General features: G+C 45.1%; 1 protein-coding gene across 3 annotated transcripts in view; it reads left to right on the top strand.

The window, feature by feature from the left end:
- The window catches only part of SDK1 (sidekick cell adhesion molecule 1), a 647,669-nt gene that overhangs the window by 579,208 nt on the left and 54,405 nt on the right, over positions 1–14,056 (top strand). For 2 of the 3 annotated variants that reach the window (XM_048867100.2, XM_075117601.1), the window contains exons 34-35: positions 128–187; positions 2,185–2,286. In XM_048867100.2, coding sequence (XP_048723057.2) covers positions 128–187; positions 2,185–2,286 — 162 coding nt within the window. The remainder of the gene's footprint in view (positions 1–127; positions 188–2,184; positions 2,287–14,056) is intronic. The other variant, XM_075117600.1, reaches the window with a different exon arrangement.

The following is a 14,056-nucleotide window of genomic DNA, read 5'->3' as shown; positions in this document are numbered from 1 at the left end:
TAGAGTCCTAAAGCTCAAACTGCGTACGTGTGTGCTGCATCATTTCCCTCTGTCTCTGCTGTACATCATTTGCAATAACTGTTTCCCTGCACTGTAACAAGCTTTCTGCTTTGCTTACCCTGAATAGCCCAAAGCGGCTTCCAGACAGTGAATAGCCCCTCTGCATTAACGACGTATGAATTAACACGTAAGTGCACGCTGCCTTGACTTTTTGTAATGGTTGGGAATACACCATGGGCACACTTGTATGGTTCTCCTCACCGAATCATGCAGAAACCAACTCCAGATTAATGACTCTGCTTCCTTGAATTCCTTTTCTTTAAATGCTTCTTTCCAATATATCAAGACATTGATGATGCAAGTAGGTAACAGTTTAAAAACAAGGCTGCTGGGAAAGTGAAGCATTATTGACTCTAACATCTCAGTATTTCTGTTGCTAAATGAATTCTGATTGTGTTCGCCTCATATTTCACAGTCCATCTGAGTTTAGCTGAGTCACATCATTAGTCCTTTGATTCAAGCACTGGGATGCTCAGGCAGTCCCGCAGTTAGAGGGCTAATTTAGAAAGGGCCCAAAGAATGCTTATGCAGCTCAGAGGTGTGTTCAGTTGGAAATGAATAAAACAGGGTTCGACGGAGTTAAAAGGCAAATTGCTTTCTGGTGAGGATGGTTCACTAGGCAGGTTTGGCCCCAGGCTTTTAAGTTACAAATTGTTGGGGGGGAAAGAAGTGAAGCCCCAGCCCCACAAGCATTCGGATGCCTGAAATCTCATATGTTCTGTTTTCCTGGCATTGAAACCCTTCTTGTGATTTTTTTAACAACAGCAGCAATAAAAGTTCCTCTGTGTGAGCTGACAAATGCTGCAATTCTTATCAAGATGGCTGTTTCCTACGGTATATCAATGTTTTATTTATAGGCTGGCAAAGCCTTAGCGATGTATCAAAAAATCATCTACTGTGTATCTGAAACAAGTCAGAGATGCTGGACTCTGACTCAGATATGTGGGCAGAACACTTGTAAATACATCTGTGAAGCTGAAATTAGAAGGACCCCTGTGATCAGATGCATTGAACCTTTACTGAACTGTTGGCCTGCCATGAGCTACAGAGCTGGGGGTGTAGTGTGATTCATAGATAACAGAGAAAAGGTATTGACAAGGGGAGAAATTCAGACCCATATCCACAAACACACCTGTGTGAATAAACTCAGTGCTGATTAAAGTACAATTTTATTATACCATTGATCTGTCTTTCCATATGCTTTTGCTGTGGGACCCTTTTAGGTGATAAATATTAACTGTAAAGACGGTTATTTCATTTTCAGTTGCAAATCCTGGAACTCTGGGCGGCGGCAGCCAGCCCTCTGTGAGGGTATTTCCATGATTCTATTCTGCCTCTTGTCTTTCCCTTGTTTATTAATTACCGTAATGCCATGGGTTTTGCTAGCTTCTTTTCTCCCTGCTGTCACTCTTTCCACAGCTGTTAGTGTATTTCCTAGGGTCAGCTAAGAAATTGTTGCCCAGTGGCCAAATGGAGCATAGAAGAAGTTGATCTTAAAAAGGAAAGAGATTTCAATGTTCAAACTGTGATTGCTTCAAGAAAAAGAATTCTGTGCAGCCCTTTGAATAGGACTACAAATTCCATCCATGAGTCTCCCTCTGCACCCCGCTTCAGCAGCAGCAAACAGTAATGATGCTGCTGTTGACTGTTCCCAAGGTGAAACTCTTTGAGGCTGGGGGAAGGCCTGCAGCTATGAAATCTCCCACCGGCAGACATGAGGATGAATCTTTTGAACTTTTGGAGCACAGTGCAGAGTCCATTGCATGCACATGCTTCCCCCTGAGTAATGGCAGCTGTGGAATAGCCCAGCAATGTTACCTCCCTCTAGTCACCCACCAAGTATTATCCCTTTTACGGAAGCAGTAAAATGAGGAAGCAATAGGAAAGTCAGGTCCTTTCTTGGGGCAGATATTGTGTCTTTCATAATTATGGAAGTACAATGATGATGTGTGAATTAGATATGGTTATAGCCAGGGAAATACGAACTTTTCAGTGACTTACTGTTTCTAGTATTCTAGCACTGTATCAAGTGAGAGACAGAATTCTGGGTATAAAGCGATGAGAGAGTATTAAGTGGGATGTTAAAAGTGCCCATTTTTTTAATCTGCTGATTTAAATTTCCAGAGCTGAAGAAATACAAGAGATATGAAGTTGTAATAACAGCATATAACATCATTGGGGAGAGCCCTACCAGCACACCTGTGGAAGTGTTTGTTGGTGAAGCAGGTAAGCAAATGGAAAATTAATTGATTTAAATGGAACCTGAGTTTTTTTCACACTTTCAAGGTAGTTGAGACAGGAACTGAGGAATTTGAGAGATTCCCCAGATAGCTATGATTCCTAAACAGTTTTCTGCAGCACCTCCTGCTGGCAGAGGTTGGGACTGGAGTGCGATAGTCATTTGCTGTTCAGAAGCCCAACACATCTAGAATACCCAAAATAAAGAAGGAATATGCCTCTTGGAGGAAGAGGACAACAACTGTTTTAGCAATTTCCAAAAGATTATCGTCTGTACCAAATTAGCTGGGAAAGGGAAACAGGAAGTGTGAGGAAAAGGTGACTCAATTTATAGAAGTAAAAAGTGGAGATTAGGAAACGAAGAGGGGTCATAAAACAAGAGAGACATTGGAAGTAGATCCTTTTTTTACAGCCCTTTTGCATGGCAATGTTTTCTGTGCATGCACCCCACAAATAAATAAAACGTTGAATCCGTGGATTCAGCTTATTGGTAGCTCTGGAGCTGAAGTTCCCAGTCACCCACAAGACAATGAATACTCTTTACCTCTGCTTCTAATCTAACCAGCTGCAAACCCTCCCTCAGCACCTAGATATCTGTCTTGCCATGCAACTTTGCATTACTTAGCATGGATCTAGTACAGAAATCTACACTGCACTTTACAAAGTGTAACTTGCAGATCAAAGTACAGTCCCTGTCTCTAAAGGGCTGAGAGTCTAGAGGCACAAGTCATCACAGTGCTCATAACCAAATACTTACCATTTGAATGCTTCATGAAACAGGGACCCTGTCCCGCACAGTAATTCTTGCTGGGAGAGGATGGGACTGGAGTAGCTGTGAGCTTCCTCAGCTAGCACTTCTGTACCATTCCCCATAGCAACTTCTCCCATTAGAGTCTCAGGTAAGATGGGAAATCCACCACCACTTGGTCTCTTGCCCATTCAATTATATGAACCAATTTGATTTCACTTTTACTCTTTTTCTTAAATCTAAGATTTAAAGGTTTGAGTTCAAACTCTCGAGATGGCTTTTTATTGCTACATTAAATACTAGATTTCTGTGAACTAAGAAAAAAAATTATTAACTCTGTTTAATCTTTTTTATTTCAGACATAGTTGTAATGTTCACTGTTATATAAAACTTCATCAATTAATCAGAGGCAGCCCTGCTCTCCGGTTACAGCTGGAGATACTTACATAATTGAGATATTTCAGAGTAGTAGTTATGTTAGTCTGTATCCGCAAAAAGAAAAGGAGGACTTGTGGCACCTTAGAGACTAACCAATTTATTTGAGCATAAGCTTTCGTGAGCTACAGCTCACTTCATCAGATGCATGCAGTGGAAAATACAGTGGGGAGATTTTATATACACAGAGAACATGAAACAATGGGTGTTACCATACCCACCGTGACGAGAGTGATCAGGTAAGGTGAGCTATTACTAGCAGGAGAGAAAAAAAACCTTTTGTAGTGATAATCAAGGTGGGCCATTTCCAGCAGTTGACAAGAATGTGTGAGGAACAGTGGACGGGGGAGTCGGGGAAATAAACATGGGGAAATAATTTTACTTTGTGTAATGACACATCCACTCCCAGTCTTTATTCAAGCCTAATGTAATGGTGTCCAGTTTGCAAATTAATTCCAATTCAGCAGTCTCTCATTGGAGTCTGTTTTTGAAGTTTTTTTTGTTGAAGAATTGCGACTTTTAGGTCTGTAATCGAGTGACCAGAGAGATTGAAGTGTTCTCTGACTAGTTTTTGAATGTTGTTATTCTTGACGTCTGATTTGTGTCCATTTATTCTTTTACGTAGAGACGGTCCAGTTTGGCCAATGTACATGGCAGAGGGGCATTGCTGGCACATGATGGCATATATCACACTGGTAGATGTGCAGGTGAATGAGCCTCTGATAGTGTGGCTGATGTGATTAGGTCCTATGATGGTGTCCGTTGAATAGATATGTGGATACAGTTGGCAATGGGCTTTGTTGCAAGATAGGTTCCTGGGTTAGTGTTTTTGTTGTGTGGTATGTGGTTGCTGGTGAGTATTTGCTTCAGGTTGGAGGGCTGTCTGTAAGCAAGGACTGGCCTGTCTCCCAAGATCTGTGAGAGTGATGGGTCGTCCTTCAGGATAGGTTGGGAGAGATGGGTCTTTGATTTGATTTTGGCTCTGGAGACCAATTTTAAAAAAAGATCACACAATAAAAAGTGAGGGTTGCCAATAATGGGAATGGGAGCTCACTAATCCACTGGAAGATATAGATTATCATACCATCACCAGTGGCACACACATAGACAAAAGGAGACCAACACCAGTTTAGCATACCCCAGCTAGTCTATTGATGAGTGCTGTTAAATGGCTGCTGCATTCAATCCCACAGGTTGTAGTATGTGGTGGGTAAAGTGAGTCCTTTTGTAGTTTATACCACTCTTCTGGAAGGAAGGTGCCATAGAGAGAGAGAGATGCAAGGTATATATTGAGGGGAATATGTCATTTCTAAATTTAGAATCCACTATTCTCAGAAAGTTAAGATCTTCTGGCATTGTTTTCATCTTTATATCTAGTGCTGCATGGAGCACAGTCAGCACCAAATTACCACTACACACTCATTGAAGTGCAGTTCAAACAGTCTGCATTAAGGGTTTATCCTTAATCTCTACCATCTACGTATGGTGGAAGCAACTTTCTGCACAGGAGGATTATCTGCAGATCTGCCCCTTCCCTCTCTGTTAGATTTGAATTATTCCTATTTGTTTGGATTTTATGTATTACAATAATGCTGCTTTTCAGTACTTGGAGCATGCTTGACAATTATTTTTAAATGCCCTAATAGATGAAGAGATCTGTGGGTTACCCCAGATCAAATCAAACAACCCAGTAACAACACAACTATTACAAGACAAGAAGGAATCACCTCCCCACCAGAGTCCTACACCACCACTACTAATCAACCTTACCCAACACCCATCTCCTCACAGGCAAGGGTCCTAGCCATTGGGTACCCATTGTGATGCACTTGGCAGTCAGGGCAAGAAGGAAGATGACAATATTTCTGTGAGCGCCACATGCTTGTTGACAAGACTGGGCAGTAATGGTGATACTCTGTCTTCTGACTTGAGCAGTGAAATAGTGGGGTAGATGCAAGCGGCTTTTTCCTAAGGGACGAGCACACAGACCAGTAGATTCCTCTTCTCAGTGGACTAGAAGATGCTTGTAATGGTCTAATGTTGCCTTTTATATCCAGCCACAACTCTGCCCTGCTCATTAGTAAACTGTGTGGAGCTCCTCACAAATGACAGAAAAGTGGAAAGCTGCTACTTACAGAAATTAGAAAGGGAGTCACAGCCCCTTCGGCAGGCCCCCTTCTCTCCTTGTTAATTCATTTAACAGTTCAGCTGTCAGGGTTCCAGCTTTGTTGGAAAGCCAGTGACTGTTCAGTGAGAGCCTAGGTACTGATATTAATCCTGCTCCTAAATACAACTGCTACCAGAGGTGGTGGTCTGCTCGAATGAAATAAAGATTCCTTTACAGCTGCTGCTATGCCAGGAGCATTGGCTTGTTGTTGTTATCTGCTTGTGGGGTTGGATCTGGAGTTCCAATATCTCCATAATACTTGAATAGAAATCACGGATTTAGGGCAGTCATGCTTCCCCTAATTTAGGGAGGCGAATAAAATGGAAAGCAGCAGTGCAACTCCTTTGCTGGCAGGCATACGCACACTGGTGCTTCCTCTCATCCAGCAGAGCTGCCCTGGATGAAATATAACGGAATTCTTAACTTGTTCTAGAAGCTGCTGCTGGAGGTGTATGTTTGTGGGGAGGAAGTCATGGAAAGGGTGAAATATGCCAAGGAATACTTTCCTTTCAACAGGGGATGGAGGCACTTGTGGGAAGGGGAAGGGGAAAGTGACGCGTGTCATTATAACTGACGGTGACACCGACTGCCCTTCATGCTTCACGGGAGCTGACGCATCTGATTTTTTTTCTTTTTAATTTTTTGAATAATTGAGCTCGGCCAGCGGGCTCGGCACAGGAAGCAAAAAGATGCAGCCAAGGACTGGGAGATGCAGATCCCCTTCCCGGGAGTCCTGTATTGAAATGCTACCTTGGCTGCTTTAACATCAGCTTTTGGGAAAGTGTCTGTCTTGCTTTCACTTTGTCTAATGAAAGTTGCCGTCTGGACAGTAACAGGACCATTTCTTCCCCTCCACCAGCTCCTGACTTGAATTTGCCCCCACAGTACAAAGCTTACAGAAGCCAAAGCAAATATCTTTTCCCACTGTTACCCGTAATTATTTTCCTCTGCCTCCCTGCCTGCAGCACCACAAATGTCCCTAGAGCTCATGAACTTGTTTATTTTTCATCCCCCTGCCCATCTGCATCTGAAGCACTGATAATGCACCCCAGAAAGCTTTGTTCCTGTCCATTACAGCAGGAAAAGCATTCATATTCTTCTGGGATGCCTGGTACAGACAGGCGAGGAATAGAAAGAGGCTGAGGAGTGCCAAGGACATGAATAGGAGATCGAGACTTAGGGGAACACAAGGTGCAGTGGGGGTAGGGGAGCCTGAATATCTAGGTGGGAGAACAGGGACGGTGCTCAGGAAGGAGGAGCAGGTAACAGCATTTTGGGGGATGAAGGCTAAATTCTAGACACCGGTTCAATGCCGTGAGCTGCTCCCAGCAGGGTGCTTTCTGCCTTTGATTCTTGTTCTGCTACGGGAGGAGGATGTGGGTGCAAGGACTTATCCTCATTGACGGTTTTCATTCCCTGATGTAAGCCCTCTCCATTACTTTCAAATGTCCTTCCAGAATGGCCAATTTGGCATCATTTCCCCACACCCGCAATTACTTGGAGGGAGAGGAGAGGGAATCTTCCCCCACCCCCCCATCTCAAACCTCCCAGCCCTTACAGAAAAAGGGCTTCCTCTTGTTCCCTTTCCAGAGTGTAGTTGAAACGATGCCTCTGGAGAGAGGTCCCGGGAAAACCAACACTTCAACACATTACAGCTGGCAACTTCAGTCATTCTAACTTGGCACTCTTAGCTGCTTTCCCTCTATCTGTGTGGGCCATGTGTGTTGCAGCCATAGGTGCTGGAAATAGAGGTGCTGAGGGTGCCTCAGCACCCCCTGGCTTGAAGCGGTGTCCATCATATACAGGGTTTACAGTTTTTGTCAGTGGCTCTTAGCGTCCCTGCGATACAGATTGTTCCAGCACCCCCGGTTGCAGGTAGGTATGTGAATGACTGTGCGTCTGCAGATTGGAAGTACAATGCTGCAAGAGTTAGTCGGACATTTCCACTCTAAACCATTTTGAGGGAGGTTAAATGTCTTGGCCATTTCAAATTGCATCCGTTTAAAATGCAGGATGCAGTTTGTCAGCCTAGCTGCCGTTTTTTCTTCTGTTAAAGAGGTCGAGGTGAGGAACCGGTTTCATTTTGGCCAAGCTTTAAACAAAGTGCAGCTTACCTTAGCACCCATGCTGCCTAAATAAATCTGCACTATAATATCTTGTACTGGCAGTGGGCTGATCCCTCTTGGCACGTAGAAGTACCAAACTTTTGAAATGTAGGAAATATTTTAATTTTAAGAGTTATCTTCTGACTGTGAGTAAAAGGCTTCTTTGGGTGAGGTGCGGGGAATAAGGAGTATGTAAGATGTTGATTTTCTATTTAAATCTGAAGGGGCTGCAGAGCCTTCATGGTGGACAGTGGTACTGGGACATTGCCATTACACAGTGTGGGGTGCTGTTCTCCAGCAGAGATGTTAAATCCTTCCCTCAGCTTCTTGAGTAGGGAGAGGTTTCGGCTGACTCCTTCCACCTTGCTGCCTAGTTTACCTGCCCGTGCTATGCCACTCTGCTTTGAATAGGGGCCTAGCAACAGCAGCAATGCATCTGTGAAACTGACTAACAGTCTGGTCTCTGAAGCACTGTACTGGGGTTCAGAGTTAAGGATTGCTAGCTAGTTTCCCTGACATTGCTGCTTGAAAGAATGGAGTGAAAGAGAAGCAGAACAAGAAAGGAAAAACTCAGGAAGGTGGAAAGAGAAAATGGAGGGGAGGGAGAGTGTTCTATCTTGACTGGGGTTTCCAGTCACATACCTTTCTCCAATCTCCTGTGCCTTACAAGAAGCCAATAAAATAATGGCTTATATCTTATATCTAAATGGCATGGCCCTCTGGGTGTGTGATCAGCCATTGGACTTTACAGGTATTGTCTTGTACCAGCATTTCTCTGGTGATCCCGTCAGCTTCTGTGAAATGTTTTATGCTTCCATAGTCTCATTCTATACATGGGCATCACTCTGGGTTTGCCTGCACTAAGCCCAAATGAGACCTAGAATTCAGTATCGATGCAGCCTCACTTGTGGTAACACTGGTGTGGATAGTGCACAGCATCTCTTTGGACCCTGGAAGGTTGATGAAAACACCTGAGCATTCCCTACATTAGAGTTTTCACCACTGCACTGGAGTTGCATTGATGGTGAATTATGGATATGAATTGTACTAATCTAGACCAGGCTTATCTCTATCTCCTCCTTCCATCACCCACCCAAGCTACTCTTTTAGAGGTAATTTTAGGATCTCACACTTTTTGTAGGAGATCAAAGTTTATTTATTAAACACCCAAACTGAGTAACTTCAGCTCTGTAGATGTTATAATAGAAAGGGAGAATCTAACCAGGCCAGTGCAAGTCCCTGGAAGAAGTGTCCTAATGTAAATGTGTCAAAAAGATATCTCTGCAGGTTGCTGGGGACTTCAATCCATTGTCAAGATAGAAAGGAAGGAACCAGGAGTCATATTGCTGTCAGAGCACGTTATTCTACCATATAGAAAAAGGAATTTTAAAACAATGCATTGAAAAATGTCAAGATTGAGACATAGTTTTGATAGTTTTATCTGACATATTTAATTCCCCATCAAGAATGCAGAGGCTTACTGAAATCATTTGCTTTATTTTCATGCTGCAAGTAAAAGCAGCTGACTGAGCACCTCATTAACAGTTCATTAAGCTGTTAATATCAGTCATACACAGCCCTCCGTACAACACAATGCTTTATACAGTGCAGCAGTTTCTTGTTTAGCTCTGGCTTAATTGCCGCCTTCTATCATGTTGCGATCCAGGAAAGATGTTAGTGTCCGAGCTAAAGGGATAAACGTTTTTTGATCAACAGAGCTTACCATCTTTTCCCCTGTTCTCATTTATTTATGTCCCATTGTACCATACTTTGCCATGCAACTCTTGCCTGGACAATTAACTGACCTCTTACAAACCTGACAGTCCCCTGGCAGCTCTCAGCAATGACCAGCTGAAGACATAGACTGTAGCTACACTAGCATGTTTCAGAAAAACTACCATCATTGCAGTACCACCCATGTAAGCAATGGTGGGAGTACTAGTGTAAAGCAGCTGATAGCATTGATACTGTTGTGTTGTATAACCCTGATAGGAACTAAGTGCAGGGACAGAGGATGCTGTGGTGAAACTATTTGTGCCCAGTAAAGCTGCATCTAGGTCTCTTTGTTCTGTATTTGTCCAGGGCCTACGATGGTGGGGTCCTGATCCATGACTATGGTCCCTATGTCCTACAGTAATAAAAATGGTAGGAAATGTGCTGGTGGATACATGGCCTTAATGAGAAAATTAGCAAGACTCACTCACTGAAAGCAAAGAAATTAATTTCCCTTAAAAAAAAACAAAACCCATGAACAAGCACTATTAAAATAAAATGGGCCATATATTGCACAGATAAGGTTGGGCTATGACAAAACCACCTCTGCCTTTGGCTTATAACTCATATTCAAGCGGGGATAGGCTTTAGATTTGGATTCTGGTTGGCTCAAGGGTTAACCTTGCAATCAGCTTTTGTTTCCTCTCACTTTCCCATCCTGCTCTGCTTGCATACACTCATCCTGGGATAAGTGAGCAAGGTATTGTGATGTTTCTCTTGCACACCTCAACTCCCTATGGTCCTGCCATCTCACTTTTCCTCCCATGTGACTGCTGTGAACCTAGGCACAGGGGAATGTTGTTTCTTTTGCTTTCAGATTTCAGCATCCTGGCCATTGTCAGGCACTGAACTGAAGGCATTCTCAGACATTTATCAGGGATTGAAAGTAAAAAGGCCTTGATTTTCCTCATGAAAATGTGAATTAGCAACCGACTGAAATTATATGGCCATAGCACGCACAAATATTCAAGCTAGGAAAAGCTGGCTTCTACTGAGTGCAAGAATGTTACAGTGAAAAAACTCCAATACCCAGAAAATGCAGGGCTTAGTCTTTCCCCATCTGGACCCCAAACTCCTCCAGTCACATTAGCCTCGTTGCAATCCTGCAGCCTCAAATGAACCAGATTTGGCTCCTGAACCCTAAATGAGCCAAAATTGTGACCTCTTGTCTGATTCACTTCTAATTTTGGAGAGAGTCTACCTTAGTTCCTGATTTTCCCGACTAATTTTAAGACTGATACGTTGTTGTTTTTTATGTAGTGTTGTAGCCTCATTGGTCCTAGGATATTAGACAGACAAGATGGGTGAGGTAATATCTTTTATTGGACCAACTTCTGTTGGTGAGAGAGACAAGCTTTCGAGCTACACAGAGCTCTTCTTCAGGTCTGAGAGTAACAGCCGTGTTAGATACAAGGTGGAACAGATTGTTTAGCATCAGTGGTTAACACATGTTTCAAGGGACCATTCAAGGTGAAATGACCTGTTAACACCCCTCCAGTCATAAAGAGGAAAGGGAGGGAGGGAGAAGCAGCTGCGGGTGTGTATGGTTGTCAGTGGGTTACAGATTGTTGTAATATGCCATAAATCCAGTCTCTCTATTCAGTCCATGATTTTTAGTATCTAGCAAAGTTTTGACATTTTTGTGGGTTTTGAAATTTGAGTGTTGGGTGGTGTGTGTAAAATCAGGCTTATAATGGGAACTCTCTCAAGAACTAAAGACCATCACAAACCTTACCACTTTCCTTTCACCAGGCATTTGCTAACATAAACACATAGCAACAGGTATAGATATATTAAAAAAAAAAATCCACCTCCTGCCCACACACATAACCATACCAGTACACTCCACTGTGTGTGCTTCTCCCTCTGGGGAGAAGAGGAGAGAACAAACAATGTTTGACAGATGTTAGTCAGACAGCTGAACTCACTACTGGAAGGTGCTCAGATACTATGGTAATGAGGGGGGCATAGGAACCTACATAGAATGAAATAGAACTCAGCTGCAGCCTTAACGATTTGAGGGCCTGACACGGTCAAGGTGAGGAGTAGCTTCATTTGCTGTGAGGATGGAGTTCCCATGCAGACTAGGTAGTCTTTCTGGCTTAAATATGTACATACATTCTCTCATAGTGCAAAATACCATAGGGTCACATCACAACGAATAGTCAGGGAAGTACCAGCCTCTTCCAGTGTGGGAGCTTAGCCCCCCTCACCGCAATGCCTGCCCTTCTCCATGGGCTCCAGCCCCTGCTCGTCCTCTTCCCCTCCCCTCCCTGAGGTCCTGCCCCATGGCCCCATCAGAGGGCAGAAGCTGAAGTCAGGCAGTGTGGGCAGTGCTCGCAGCCGGTAAGAGTCGCCTCGGCAAGGGGGACCTAGCTCTGGGGGCTGGCAGAGCCCTCGGGGTCCAGGGCTCTCTACAGTTGCTGTCCCCGGACCCCGAGGGCTCTGCCAGCCCCAGAGCTGGGTCCCCCCTGCCAAGGCGACTCTTACTGAGGTCCAGGGAGCAACAACTGTAGAGAGCCCTGGACCCTTCACCTGCCCTGGATGGCGTGCCCTGGCGGGCGGGAACATAGGCTAGGGCCTGCTTTCAGGCATCCCTGCCCAGGCTTACTTCTCCGATGCTGCTCCAGTGCTCTCTCCGCTCTGCCTTCAGAGCTGGGTGGCTGGAGAGCAGCAGCTGCTACGGGATGGCGGGGGGGGGGGGGGGAGCTAAGGCAAATTTGGGGTTGGCTATAACCCACACCACCGACCCTGTGAATAGAACCCACAAAACAGGAATTATTGTCCAGCGATCTTCCTCTGTGTTTCACCATCTTCACACAGTTCTGAGAGGCACGCCATACCACATCCCATCCAGTCAGTCACATTGTCAAACCACACTTTCTGTGGGCACCCCCGAGCACCTGGCACCAGATCCTGCAAAACTTACTTTGGCAAGCTTCCTCTGCTCATCAGACCCAATGTCTTGCAAACTCAAGTTTTCTTCTTTGGCTTAAATGGAGAAATGCTGTTAGATACTGTACATTACCATTATGTTAAACATGAAGGTCTTCAGATCCAAACCATAACTATGCTTTCCAAAGCCACAAAAGTGGCTAGTCACCCCGTTATTGCTAGAGGACATACCATGTTTGTATGTGAGAACAAAGAACAAATAACTGTATAGCACACAGTGCCACTGAATAATGCATTCATTTGGTCTGTTCAAGACAAAAAGTCATTACTCTTTCTCCAATCTGTGAACCAAAAGGTGCATGTGGACAGCCCCATACTCTGTTAATAGCACCAGATTTGAGACTCTGGTTTGGCCCTTTATTCCTAAGGTGGCAGGAAATGAGTCTGCTCCATGGTAGGATGGGTGGGAAGGGTGTAGCAGTTCTTGGCATGGGCGACTCATGGGAGGGACACAAAGGGGGACACCAGCTAAAGCCTCCCCATGTGACCTGCCATGTGACACCCCCCCCACACACACATGACTCCTCCCTGCCCCCAGCCCAGGCCCCTGCGCCATCCTCGTCCCCTCCTCATCCCACGTTACGAGAGTGGGGAGCTCTGTCCTCCCACTGCGCCGGATACCAACGTCAGGCAAAAAGAAGGCAGCCCTGCACCGACAGCTCCTCTGGCGCGGCTGTACTGCCCGCAGCCCTTCCATGTAGCTGCGTCTCCTGGGGTCTGCACAGCCCTGGCAGAGGACAGGACTCGCAGCTTGGGGCGGTACCAGTACCACTGTGCCAGAGGAGTTGTCAGCGCAGGGCTCCCGCACCAGCCTCTCCTCCGGCACAGCGGTACCAGTACCGCCGCCAGCCCTGTCCTCTGGCTGGGCTCTACAGACCCCAGGAAACGCAGCTGCGTGGGAGGGCTGCGGGCAGGGAGAAGGCAGTACAGCCCCACTGGAGGAGCTGTCAGTGGTGCCACCTTCTGCCCCTTTCGCTGTTGCAGTTCCCTGCTGACTGTGCCCACCCCCACCAGGCATCTGGAGAGGGGCATGTGACCCTATTGAACTTCCCAGGCGTCGCCTTTGGATCTTGGGGTGCCCCAGGCTATGTGTCATCTTGTAACCCCCTGCCTCTAGCAAGAGGGAGTCTTGCCTGTGATAGCTGGGTGTTAGCTCCCCAACACCACCAGCCCTGTCTTTGCCTTGCAGGTTAAGATTTTTAAGACCAGGTTAGACAAACAATTGTCAGGAATGGTCTAAATATTACCTAGTCTTGCCATGAGTGCAGGGGACTGGACTAGATGGCCTCTCGAGGTCCCTTCCAGTCCTATGATTCTATGTCCCTGACTCCCTTTAGATCATTCCCCTGTGATATCCAGTTCCTGACACTGGGTCCTCACAGAAATCCCAGATCCTCTGCTCCCAAAGGAACAGTGTCCGCAGTTTACTGGTTTTACTGTAAATCATCACTCCTGTATCACACACAGGACTTGTGAGCAATAAAACAAAAGAAAATTGATTTAAGAAAGAATAGTGATTCCACTACAATTAGGAGAGAATGATGGAAACAAATGGTTATAATATAAAACAAAATC

The sequence above is a fragment of the Caretta caretta genome, chromosome 10 (assembly GCF_965140235.1).
Source record: "Caretta caretta isolate rCarCar2 chromosome 10, rCarCar1.hap1, whole genome shotgun sequence".
NCBI classification, from domain to species: Eukaryota; Metazoa; Chordata; order Testudines; family Cheloniidae; genus Caretta; species Caretta caretta.
Note: the sequence above shows the minus strand (reverse complement) of the source record. Positions and strands in the feature narration are given on the sequence as shown.